The following is a 13,642-nucleotide window of genomic DNA, read 5'->3' on the forward strand; positions in this document are numbered from 1 at the left end:
ACTCCATCAGTTACTATTCATGCACTGCCATCAGTTCCTTTGAATTGCAGTCAGTTCATGCAGTCCAAATACATTGCATCTACCAATGATTCCAATAATGTGAAATGGGTCTGAAAAAAAAGGGGGCAACCTAACGGGGTAAAAAATGTGTTACCCTTTTCCGAGAAGTTGCTGAGCTGTGCTGGCTGTCCTCTTCACTGGAGCAAGTCTTGATGCCTCCATGAGCCAACTCACTCAGGAGAGGCATAGGATCCTGACAGCCGTGATCCCTGGGAGAAAGGAAAAATATCAACACATGTTATAACCATCAGATTAAGTTTTAAGAGCCTGATAGAAAGGACGGAGCCATACTGCACGAAAAATATTTTATTCTTTTGTGAAAAAATTGTTGCGAGTATACAAATCTTGACCTTAAGCTTTCACCACCCGCTTCATGGGAAACTTTAAAAGGAGCCATTTCTACTTATTGTCGCTATTCCTACCATTAAGTTACTTCTTATACAAAGCTTCCAGGAATGCTGCTGATATTTTCAAGTACCCCAAAAACATTGTCATCCCCTGAAGTTAAGATACTACCAGACACTACCAAACATAAACAAGGATTACCACCGCCGAATAATTGATCATCATTCCCCCCGCCGCAGCAATGATACATATTAAAGTTGGACTATACTAAATGTGCTCTCTCAACGAACAGTCCAATTGTTTTACGTTCCTACAGTATAATTTTGCGCTCATTTAGAGGTAAAATGCTGCAACTCTCAGTGTGCAAATCAACCCAGGCTGTAATACAGAGATACGGAATAAAATATCTTATCTTTCCCAGTTGAGAGCCTAACAAGAATGCCACAGACGTCGGTAAAAAACAGTCTCGAAGTATGGCCTACTCACTTTATAAACCTGAGCAAGGCTTCAGTGAGAACATTGGCGTTTTTCACAATGGTGCTTCCTGACTGGTTGAAGATGCTGGCATTGGCAAAGATGAGTCGAATGTCCCACTGCAAGGCTGTCACTCTCCTGAGAAGCAAAAAAGAATAATCATCCACTGTCCTTTCCCAAAAATTTGTCGCCCACACATCATTTAAGCTTAAAAAAAACCCCACTTGATAAGGAATGGTACGGCTTTCAATGCCCCTTTCAATGCTGAAAGATTATCAACTCATTTCATAGATACTGGTTCTTCAAAGTAACAAAAACAAAAACTCCACACATGAACTTCACAGCTGAACTCATCCTGCTAAAGGCAACAACATAAAATGGGGCCTGGGAGGTTACAGATAATTGCCCTCTTACTTCAGAATATCCTGACCCCTAAAAGTAACAAATGTAACAACTGATACGATAAAGGTTAACAACCCGTACCTGTAGAAACCATTCTCTAGCCGAGCCTTAATTGTATTGAGATCCATTGGGTATGGCACAAAGCAGGCATAGGTAGGAAACTGCTGTAGATCCACGGGCGCTATGAAAGGTTCGGCAAATGAATGCTGCATCAGCATCTCCATGCCGGTGATGAGGCGAGCCGACTCCGCCTCTCGGCCAAGTGAGGTCCATTCTGTCTTCTTGGGCACGTAGAGCAGCTGTTTGTACTCCTCTGGAGTCACATCCACTCCACCTCCAACTTGACTCGGCTTTCCTGTAGATAAAAAAAGATTGTGAGGAAAATGAGTATAAGGTGCCATTTGTTGAAATAAAGAGAACCCCATTGACATGAAAATGACAGATTGCATTTATAGTATAGCGCTCCTTCCCATATAAGTAAACAAGAAAACCAGACCAACCACATAAAAAAGAACTGTCCCAACCACAAATCAATTTTACACACATTTCCTCTTTTACACCCTTTTTTCTCTTTCTATTTTCTATCCACTTTTACTTAACACTTACAGTACCGTTCGTAGTATGGGCTCACTACCGCTGGCGACTTTAGTCATCCACGCAACCAGGCACATTAAACATAATTAAACAACGAATGGACCCACTGCACTGAAATAAATACCAAAGAAAGTCATTCTATATGATAGCTGAACGGTTGATGATCCTCTCTGAATTTTTACAGTGTGTTTCTTGGGCAGCCAAGGTTTTTGTAATCAAAAAAAATTCTATCATGGCTTCAGCGTTCCAAACTGGTGGGGTACCCAAGGGTTTTTCGCTATATGAGCCTTCGGTACTGTAAGCAGGGGCTGTCTAGTTTAGTTTTAGTAAGAAGTCTTTTTTTATGGTAGAGGGTTTTACGGCGCTCGCAACTGCATAAGGTCATATGACCGCCAAGGGGTGGGTGTCAACAGAGAAGTCTTTACAGGGAATCAGAATTAGACTGCTCACCTCTCTTGCTTCAAAAGCACAAGGTCTGCTTCGACTACCAAGGCACCCCAAAAAAGCAGGTCACAAGGGAGTGACAAACATACAAAAGAAATAGAGGAAAATGACAATAGTGAGGATCAGGAAAGAAAAAGCAACAGTTCCCTGTTGTAGATCAGACACAGTTATGAGTGTGACATGAGTCAGCCCATTTACAATTCTACTATGCTTGAACAAGATATGTCCCCCCTTTGGGAATGGCCTAAAGACACTTCAGTCAGAGGCACTGCCCCGGGGGGTGTAAGAAGTCTGAAACACAAATAGGTCATATAAGTGCGAAACATTAGCGGTTTTACTAATAATATCATACACAGAAAAAGGGTTAGGAGGAGAGAATAAGAGGATGGATGTTTTGATATAGGAAAGAAGGAGCAAACCACACTAGAGCACCTGCCAACCACACATTAAACATAAAAGCATAGATCAGGTACATGAAATGAAATTTAAAAAAACAAAACTTCTTGGGTCAAATTTATACAAAATAGGTACTTTTTTCTATCCTGCTTTTACTTTTAAAAAGTTGTCACTGGCGGTGGTTTATGGCAATGCCATCATGATCACAAGTATACATCAGTAAAGTAATAAAGGGAACAGCCAGCAAGGTAAAATGCTGGGTAAAAGGTAACTTTTTAGTAAGCATTTTACGGCACTTGCAACACAATTAGGTTTATGGAGTATTTTTTCCTACTGTGCTTTATGGTGATGCCACAATGGCCAAAAGTATACATTGGTTACATAGAGGGAACATCCTAGTAGGTAAAACGCTGGGTGAAAGTAAACTTTAGCCCCCCATTCAGAACACCCACGGTCCCCGCTCACAGCAGGGCCATTTTTCAGTCACCATAACATCATGCATGAAAGATGTGGACATTTTAAACTTATTTTAAAGAATGAGGAGTTGAACTTTTCTTTTATAACAAATTGTTGCTGTTGAGTGCTATTTATTGGAAATCTGCACAATGACTGCAACAGTTCACAAGCACATAGACAAGGACAAAAGGAACATTGAAAGAGAATTAAACAGAGCAAGCCACACCAGAACAACACCCCACCCCCCCTTCCCCATCCCATCATATCAGAGAAAGAAAGTTGCAAGGAACCTTCATCAGACCAGCGTTGGCAGAAGACAGTGTACAGTCTGGGATACTGACAACCACAGCAACAACTCCAAACATTGAAATATGACAGAAAAACTAGGCCCCGGTGAACTGTCAATACAGGCTGCCTTCCAACTTACGTTTCTGATCAACAGGCTCCATGTCCCAGGGGCTTAGCTTCTCATATTCGCCGTTGTCCCAGCTTTGAGAAAGGACAAAAAGAAATTAGCGTAATTATTACATTGCAGTATCACAGATGAGGAACATAGATTTTACTTTGTAAACATTAACAAGCTGCTTAGTTTTTGTAAGAGTTTTATAACACTTGCAACAAAAATAGTTCACATAATTTAAAGTGCAGAAGATTGTTACTCGAGAGTAAAATACAACAAAAAAAGGAGAGATAAGAACGATAGACGTTTGACAGGAAAGAAGGGGAAAACCACACCTGCCAACCACTCACTTTGCAAACTGTATAAATTAACTTTAATTTGCAACAGAACCTTAATGATCAGCTAAAAAAAAGTTGACCCAAGAGTCAAATTCCAAAATGACTTCTATACTAAGATAGAATATAGGGAACTCAAATCAGAAATGGTGTTCAAAGTGATCTGGAAAACCCAGTGACAAATTTTTCTGGCTCTTGTCAATTTTTGGACATATGGAGCAACTGGTACCAAACCCCTGAGATCAAATAAGAGATTACGAAAAGTAGACATGAGCAAAAAACTTACTGCACATTGAAGCACTGGTACAGACTGTCTGGGAAGTCCAGATCCAGAGGCTCTTGTGATCGGATGACGCCTATCCACCACTGGTCATCAATCATCGATCGAAACTTCGTACCTGACCAACAGAAGATGTTAGCTTCAGCTTTGATGTTACCAAATATTTCTTTTTACGTCATAAGAGAGTACACAGAAGAACATTTGTCTCCTCCATTATTCAATGTTGTTATGTTGTTATCGATCCAGCCATTATTCAATCAATTTTGCATTATTTTTCTTTCAGGGACAACCATTTGTCCATCTCTTCCGTTATTCATGCAAATCCTTATATCATTGAAAAACAACTTTATTAACACATGTGAAGGTCTAAACATAGAAAAGACGTACATACTGTTAAAAAGTTGTGAACACTCTACACACCACTACATTCTTCCCTCCCCCTGTCCAAGACAATCCCCTATATAGACAACCACTTCCAACTTCATGCCTTGTGTATTTTCTATATTTTCATGACACTGTCCAAGAGGAACACCAGTCTCCTCGACAAATGGGCGATCATCTTGGACAAATTTGACTCTACTTATATATATATATATATACATTATATATATATATATATACATACACATCTCTTTCTTTATATACCTAGCTCTCTACATAAATACAGTCCAACCTGATCTAACAAAACACCTGTCAAAATAATCACTTCTCACTTCCCCCTTGCATTTCTTGTATATGTGAGGCAGCGTGGTGAAATCAGGCTCTCGTCAAAATAATCAAAATAAAGAAACTTGCATTTTTCCGCAGGTTTGTGAATTTTTATTAAATTTTTGTTTTTTGGCTCAACACCTTTCATGCCCATTAAAAAACTCATTTCTGTGTGGATTTTTCAGAAAAACATTGATTAAAGACACAGAAAATGTAAATTTTCAGTTACAACGGACTCTTAAGCTAAGGAAATAACTAAGCTTTAGCGGCCATTTTCTCACCAATTTTACCTCTGAAAACAGGTGACCCCCACCTCCTTCTTTCGTACATATCTCGACTTGCATTCAAGATAAATGGATACTTTTTTCATCCAAATAAAGCCAAGTGAACAAGCTTTAAGATGATAGCAATAACTCTACATGCCCAAAAATTGACGAGAGCCTGATTCCACCACGCTGCCTCACATATCGTTATGACACTGCCAAAGCACGCCCACTTTTCTCCTTGACAGTAAGTGGTCATCTTAGACAGGTCCGATTGTATAAGTCCATATAAGTAGAACCTAACCAAGATGACCACTTATTGTGGAGGATAAAAGTGGTCATCTTAGACAGGTGGTCCCCTTCTTGGACAGTGTCGTTATAATACAGAAAAGATGTGAGAGGAGAAGCGGTCAGTCGTACAGGTGATTCTTTTGAACAGGTAGTCATTAGATTAAGTTGTGCTGTTTTGACTAAAGACAGTCGCTGAGATTCTTTTTGACTACTCATGTAACATCTGCTGCAGTAACACATTTTCTCTGGAAGGGGGAGAAAACAAAAACATACCTGGCTTCCAGCCACGTTCCACTGATATGTCATAGTGTTGCTTCAGGACCAGAAAGTCAATAACATCCGGCATATCATGGTACCTGTGAAAATGATATAAAATGAAAATTTAGGAAACTGGCTAAAAGTAAAATATAACAACCCAACATCCCCCCCCCCCCCTTCCGAACTGCTTTGGGTAGGTGATATGTCTTTCAGGAATAGCAAACAGTGGTCTGTGTTCATAGTGATGTGTTAAGACATAGAAATGTATACTATACTTTTTCCTAGATAAGTCTACAATGAAGTTTGAGGGGACTGAAATGATTCTGTAGCATGCCAATACAACCATCTATGCTTCACCAACACAGTATCAAAAGAAGGTTAATTCACTTGAGCCCGAGTTATTTTTCACCCAAAAATCTATCACATGCTGCAGCGAGAGCAAAATAGTGCACTGGGATTGTTGGGTTTAAAGGAGTACAAAGCTACAATATTTTCTTTGACAGATGAGTTTAGACAAAAGTCTAATTGAATTCTCAACCAGAAAACGGTAGAACACGTAGGCTCCAAGCTATATGAAGGAGGAGAGGGGCTAACTGCAGACAATGGAAGACATTAAATGAAAAGGGGAAAAGAAGAAAAGCTTTCTGCTGCTCTGCAGAAAGTTATCATCATTCAACTTACTTAATGGTGAAGCTCTTGCCAGTCAGCTTGCCTGTGTTAGTGTCAATGAAGCCCAGCTTCAGGCAGCAGAGGCGTGTTGGCTTCAACAGCCACTTGATGCCCACAATCTTTACAAGTTCCTGGGCCTGTTAGATATCCAACATACTATGAATAGTGATAAAACAAACTATAAAAAACGCAGCGATAGTTCACAATCAAGTTGGTGTTCAGATGCAATTGTCTCTATGTATTCTTTTTTCATAGCCATTACCATTGCCCTTTCTTTCCGTGTACTAAATAAATAACATTGCCATGCCAATAGGATTCAATGTCAACATGAAGGTGAATAAGATAAACAGTGTTGTATAGAATTAAAACATTATAATATACAGTAATATAGGTGATAAAAGCTTTCACTTCTCAGTAGGCCTACCAAAAAAAAAAATGTAATAAGTTTGAAGACTTGCTCTGCTAAAAGTGACACAGAAAAAAAGCATACGAAGTACACTACATCAGAACACCAAGCATCTAACTGCTTAATGAGCACGAAAAGAGCTATTTCAAACCCAAACTTAAAACATGAAAAAAGGACATACATTGAAAGTCGTAACACAAACACACACAAATAACAAGTCAGAGATCCCGCTACCCTGGACAATACTGACCCTCAGCTGGGGAATCTTATGCCATGGCTGGTTGCGAGTCAGGTCTACAGGGTACACATCCTTCCTGACCACAGCTTGAAGATACTGTTCATGACCTTGCCGAAAGTAGATCACCTCATCCCCCATTTGCGGGACAAATGGTGCTTTGCGGGGAATGACAGTTGTAATCCACTCAGGAGGTCGCATTCTCTCATCCAGCTCTTTGATTGGTGGAATGTTTGCCGCTAGGTCAGGCTTTCTTGTCTTGGTCTGCAAATAACATGACAACAGAAATGTCAACTTCCGTCATATACGTGAGGCTCCACCTGATGTACCACTGTCCTTATAAAACATTCATGCATCACTATCCTTATAACAAAACCGAAGTACCATTGTCCTTACAAAATGGCTAATCTTTTTTAAACAGTCGATCCTTATAAAAAAGTCATGTACCTCTGTCCTTCTTATAAAGCAGTCAATATAAATAGTCTACCACTACCCTTTGACAAAACAGTTTTAAAAAATTAAGTAGCCTACCTTACAAGCGCAGAAACAAGTGAAACTGGATAAGTTTAAAATGGAAAACATTTTAAGTGACAGTATCAAAGTGTACAGTGGGGATGAGACATCTTAGATTCTAAGACAGATATCCAGTACCAAAGTATCACCACGGGGAGAACAGTAAAGACTGGGTTCGGCATACCATGAACACTGTGCCCTGTCGGAGAGGTAGCAAAAATTTCTGGAGAATATGCAACTACATAATAAATTTTGGTGGGGTGACTTGGGAACAATCAGATCTGCACAATGACTTTAGAGTATCTAAAATAAAATACAAGCCAAGTTGATGGAAATTCCATTTTGAGCCACTTTCTCGGTAGACTATATTCTCTACAATAGCACATATCTCAGTCTCATCATCATCATGGACCAAATAATTTTCCCTTTTCTTGTTTTGTTTGTCTTGAAGCATAGCAGTTACAAAAGTATTCACACATTTTTTACATAACATACAAATATCAGCATCAAATCAGGACATGCGACCGAAACAAAAAAGGAAAAAGAAGAAGAAGAAAAAAACTCCCATTCATTTAACACTTACTTTTGAAGCCTTCTGTTTTTGTTTGCTTGCCGTCTTCTTCTTGACAGTTTTCTGCCTGAGATCTCTCCTTCCTATTGATGTGCCAGGTTTCTCGCTGGAGCTGTCAGCCATTTCCTCATCGCTGCTTCCATCCTCATCGTCGTCATCATCTGAACTAGAATCCTGCACCTCTGTGTCCTCATCGGCTTCCTCTGGGATGTCCCCGTCATCAGATGATGACAAACGTCGACGTTTCACCTTGCGTTTTGACCGCCGTTTCGGCGGCTCCAAGTTGCTGCTGCCTTGATCTCCCACCCAGTCCGAGTAGTCATCACTGCTATTACTGGGGACAAAATGAAAAGAATGTTTGGAATTTGAAATGGACGAAAAGACACCTTTTTCAAACTTGTTTTGTTTTAGTTAGAGTTTTACAGCACTTGCAAAAAAATTAGGTTATATAAGTGCCGAAGAATAGAGGTGTTACAAAAGAGTAACTAAGACAAAAAAAGGAGAGATTGGGACAATAGATGTTTGACAGGAAAAACGGAGCTTTGTCAACTGTCAATTTTTTAAAATCAAACTTTGTCCCTTGAATTTAGTCTTTGTGTTGACCTAATACTCTGAAAGACACAGACTAGGCTATATAATTACAAAAAAATTTGCATGGCAACCAAAAAAGTTTTAAAAACAGATTTAAAAAAAAAAATAACAACAAAGTTTTAAATCTCTTAGAGACAGAATATCTTGTTAATTTTGAATGAAATGTCTTTCTTGGGATCATGCACATTTTTAAAAAACCCATCCATCAGGAACGCTTTCCCAAACAATCCCAAATCCTAGTGTGACAACTGCACAGGCACCAAACCCGACAACTGATGCTACAAAGTAATTAGCATGCTTACTTGCTTTAAAGCTTCAATAAGGGATCATTTCAAGGTGCTTTTTGAGCAATGTCAGTGCAGACAGGCATGGTGACTTTCAGCCAGCCTTTTCTTTTAATTTTGTCTTCCAGACACCAGAAAACTCAAACCGTTACAGTAATTTTGAGTAAAGACTATGAGCAATTTGTTGTGTGGCTCAAAGTCTTCACTTGCTATTGATTAACTGTGTCAGCTTGAATGTTATGGTCACAGTAAACTCATTTGGAAACATGCTAAAAATAGCAAGTTGCTCGTGCCCAACCGGAACGAGACTACACTGAGTCAATACCCCCAAATCAGGGCTAAGAAAAAGAAAAACATCAAGAAAATCAATAGGATGAGAAGAATAAAACAGCCTAAAGATAATGAGTTAACAGACACACGCACATAACGTAAGCCAGTAGGACACACTTACCTGTCACTTGCCCACACGTCTAAATCTGAGCCTCCTCCTTCATCCTCCTGTGAAAAAAATTCATGTAACTAGAATTAACAGATGTCAAAAGTGATCTGTTAAGCTACTGGTTACAAGCTAAAGTTGCTGAAAATGAAACTGTGCAGTTGCCTCAAAAAGTGAAGTTCCTGTGCTGTTTGACTTTATCATGTTCTGTTGTAGAACTGGGCTTACTGTCTTACTTCGAGAGGCAATAAACAAGAAATGTCTCTACATGCTATGAATTGAAATCTTAACTTAAGGGACAATTTCACAGCTTCATTCTCAGTAGACTCAGCAACATACATCTTATTTTGTTATTGTTTCTTGTATTAAGAGTTTCAAGGAACTAGCCACACGATTAGATTATATAAATGCCGAAGATGAGAAGTGTTACAAAAGTGTAACAAACACATGAAAAAAAAGGAGGGATAAGGATGATAGAAATGTGATGGGAAAGGAGGAGCAAACCACACCAGAACACCTGCCAACCACACACATCCCATTTAGACAGAATGCAACACTGTGACGGTAAATTCACCCAATTTTACTTTTACAAACATGACTCCTTTTTAAGCACGAAGGGTAGGGAGAGGAAAGGTGTTGTGCACATGGCATGTCCACCAGTGTAAATGCGGAGGTTAGTAAAGGAGTCTGATAAGATTTTTAAAAATTTAACCACAAAGCTGCAGACACAGAAACGACACACACACTTGATACATTACGACATATAGGGAGAAGAAAAGAACTAATATCCGCCCTTAAGCATTTGACAACTGTTTCTCATGTCCGGATGAAAAGTGCAACAAAGATCTCCTGACATTACCTCCTCTTCTGTGTCATAGAGAGCCCTGGTGGTGAGTCTGTTTCTAGCCGTCTCCTCATTATCCGCCACCTCTCCCTCACTGTGAAATCCGAGAGCAGATTTCTTCTTGTTCTGACGTCTGCCTTTATTGGCAGTAGCAGACGTGGTTTTCTGTTCATTAAAAGAGGTAAAACAAAAAACCCAGAGTCAGAAACCACACTGTAACAAAAAGTAAAAGACTCCAGGTAACCACAAAACACACAGGGAAAAAAAGCTACAAAAGAATTAACAATCATTATTTTACAACGCTACTTTCAAAGATTATATAACATATTTACCACTCATTTGATTTACAAAAAGCTGAATAAACTGTTTGGTTCATGCCCAATTTTTTATTTGTTCATTAATTCGACTCATCCATACCTCAAAAGGTGAAGGGATATTTTTCTTTCTTTCCAAGAGAAACCTTTTCACTTCTTCTTCTGAATATGCTTGTCTTTTCTGTTCTGACAACCTGTTGAGAACAAATCATAATTAAAATGAATATTCACTTGCCATAATGACAAAATCAATACGTTACACAATAAAGCATTCCAAAAACAAGTGACTGAGCTACTTATTGGACATTTTTAATTAGTCCACTAAAAACAACATAAATGTGCTCTTTTTCTTTATATTTTTACTTCCTCTACCCAGGGTAATACAAATAACATTCATGCGAGATCGGTGTCACAAATGTAGTCCTACCTCAGCCAAACCAATAGATGGTCAACTTTTCAAAAACAAAACATAGAGTGCAGTTTCACCATACATTGAATTCAGGCTGATTGGGGAAGAAACATTTTTTTCTTGTATTCAAGAGGCGATAGACCTCATTAAGTATGGTGAACAGAGTATTAATGTGAAGGCAGAGTTCTTGTGATCCCACACTTTCAGTTTGCTGGTTTATTTGTTAGGTATACTCTGGCATAGGGGGGCTCTCGTGGCCTAGAGGTTAAAGTGTTGGCCTCTCATTCAAAGGTCCCGGGTTCGAATCCGGGAAGCGACCAAAAAATTTTCTTCTCTAAAATTGTCTCCTTTCACCTCCTTTCCTGCTCTCTACCAATGTTCTGTTGTCTGCTTTCATTTCCACTTTCTGCCCCCACCCCCTCACCTCCTTTGCCCCCTCCTCTGGGCTCCTGACTCTTTCTGCAGCCTTTCTACTGCTACTCCTTGGCTCCTCCTTACTGCTGTCTTTCTGCCACACCCCTGATCTTCTGGTAGGAAAGATCTACACCTAGCCTTCTCGGACAAGGGCGAAAAATCTCGGAGGGCCCGTGTGCAAGTTGCGCACGTTAAAGATCCCTTGGTGGTCTAAAATCGATAAGAGCAGGCTTCGGCCGCCACCCGGGCAAAATTCAAAATTTCCTACCGACTGAAAATATTAGGTGTGTCCCGTGCACTCATATGACCTTATGCAGTTGCGAGCGCCGTAATACACTTTACAAAAAAAACAAAAACTCTGGCATAGCCTATAGTATAGAATACATAAACAACTCGTGGTGGACTGCTACAACAAAAAGTTGATTCACCGAAACCATTAACAGAGTTCAGGCACGGCTCACATCCATTGCTTTTGCAACATAAATAGGTCATACAAGTGCTTAAGATAATAACTGCATAACATACAAAGAAAAGAAAGAGGAAAGATTAATAAGAAAGACAGATGTTTGAAAAGAAAGAAGGAGCAAACCACAACAAAGTATACGCCAGCCACCCACCTGCATCCACATTAACATCTTTATGTGTCCTACATCTTCACTTTAACAATATATGGATAAACTCTTACTGTAAGGCTGTGTCATCCAATGGTTTCACAGTGACCCTCCTCCTCCAAGCATCTCTCTCTTTCTTGGTAGATCTGACTGCAACAGGCCCAAGAGATTGCCGCACCCCTTCAATCTCTCCGCTGCGCCTCATCCCGATGCGGTCTGAATTGACAAACAACTGACATTGCAAATACTACACACACTCAAAAAAATAAAACGCTGTCATTGATCGCAGTCTGACACTTCTGGTGAGATGATGTCACACTTCCTGTTATATAATGGCATGACAGTTACTAAGGTCAGTCAGCAGCAGTGTGTTCAGTTCATTGGACACTTACAGATCATTGAGTTAGTGTTGTACTTACTCCTGGCCCCTTTTGCTTAGTAAGTAGTGCCTAGCCAGGCAATAACCCCAGCTGCTTCTTTCAATTGATTGACCCTACTCACACAGTTTGAGAACGGGTTGGCGGAGAATTGTTGTACCAAGTGTGAGCTGGTTTTGAGGCTAACTTGTCCCAAAAACGACTGACCATGGTTGCATTGGACAGATTAAAACTATAGAACACTGACTGACAGTTACCAAAGGAGATCGCTATTGAGAAATGACTGCTATAGCATGTTTGACTGTAGTTTGATAACAGTATAAATTGTTAAAATCCTCAAATTATCAACACTCCTGCACTTAAAATTTCTGTAACAGAAATACAAAATTTCAAATACAGAAAAACAGAACAAGGTTAAAAAACACAAGCACTCTTTAAAAAGCTTTAAAAATTACAAATCAATTCCTGCTCCAAAACTGAATGTTGGATGCAGAAAGCTTTTCATCTTCAATTGCTATTAAATACTGACTGCTCTTTTAAAATAAATCAAAGTATATTCTTACAGGTCCCAAAAGATTTAACTGAAATTCAAAGTAGTGTTGGCTAAAATATCCATCTCCAATAATTTTTATAACCAAACTTAAAACACCAAATGCCCATGTGCTCCTCGAAATGATCCTGAGAAGAGACAAAGCCTGTAAGCCAACCGAGGCGTCACACTCACTTTGCATGTTGCTGCTCCTGGGTGCCGGAGGTGAGGCCATGGGTGGGGGCGACCTGGCCTCTCCATTCACCAGAGGGCCCTGGCTACTGCCGCTGCCGTTCCTCTGCCTGCTGGGCCCAGGCTGCTCTCCTCCCAGACCCCGGTCTTGTCTTCGCTGCAACTCCTGTATCATGACATCGATGCTGGGTCGCACCGGCCTGTTGCCACCCCTAGAGCCACTCACAGAAGCCGGCCTTGCATCTCCAGCCCCATCAGCTGACTCATCTTCGGTCCCTGAACTGTCTCCCTGATCATCCCCATGGCCGTCTCCATTGTCCCGGTCTCCTATCACTTCTGATTCACCTGTTAAATATATAGTCATGAACATCACTCACTTCTGATATACCTACCTATCAAATATATAAAATCATGACCATCCATCACTTTCGACTCACCTGTCAAATATATAAAATCAAGATCACCTATCAAATAAACATGATCATTTGTAAAATATCAAGATTACAGGTCACTTATCACCTTCAATTCACTAATCAAATAT

The 13,642-nt window shown here is 39.9% G+C and overlaps 1 protein-coding gene across 1 annotated transcript in view; it reads right to left on the reverse strand.

The window, feature by feature from the left end:
- LOC101850741 (bromodomain and WD repeat-containing protein 3) overlaps positions 1-13,642 on the reverse strand; it is a 44,528-nt gene that overhangs the window by 13,483 nt on the left and 17,403 nt on the right. Inside the window, exons 16-29 of the mRNA XM_005104638.3 lie at positions 13,105-13,446; positions 12,078-12,219; positions 10,673-10,763; positions 10,271-10,420; positions 9,427-9,473; positions 8,113-8,434; positions 7,032-7,280; positions 6,388-6,512; positions 5,722-5,804; positions 4,193-4,304; positions 3,599-3,660; positions 1,363-1,636; positions 892-1,017; positions 155-269 (exon numbers count right to left, since the gene is read on the reverse strand). Of these exons, the coding sequence (XP_005104695.1) occupies positions 155-269; positions 892-1,017; positions 1,363-1,636; positions 3,599-3,660; positions 4,193-4,304; positions 5,722-5,804; positions 6,388-6,512; positions 7,032-7,280; positions 8,113-8,434; positions 9,427-9,473; positions 10,271-10,420; positions 10,673-10,763; positions 12,078-12,219; positions 13,105-13,446 (2,240 nt within the window). The remainder of the gene's footprint in view (positions 1-154; positions 270-891; positions 1,018-1,362; positions 1,637-3,598; positions 3,661-4,192; positions 4,305-5,721; positions 5,805-6,387; positions 6,513-7,031; positions 7,281-8,112; positions 8,435-9,426; positions 9,474-10,270; positions 10,421-10,672; positions 10,764-12,077; positions 12,220-13,104; positions 13,447-13,642) is intronic.

This window comes from Aplysia californica, unplaced genomic scaffold (genome assembly GCF_000002075.1).
Source record: "Aplysia californica isolate F4 #8 unplaced genomic scaffold, AplCal3.0 scaffold00429, whole genome shotgun sequence".
Lineage (NCBI taxonomy): Eukaryota > Metazoa > Mollusca > Gastropoda > Aplysiida > Aplysiidae > Aplysia > Aplysia californica.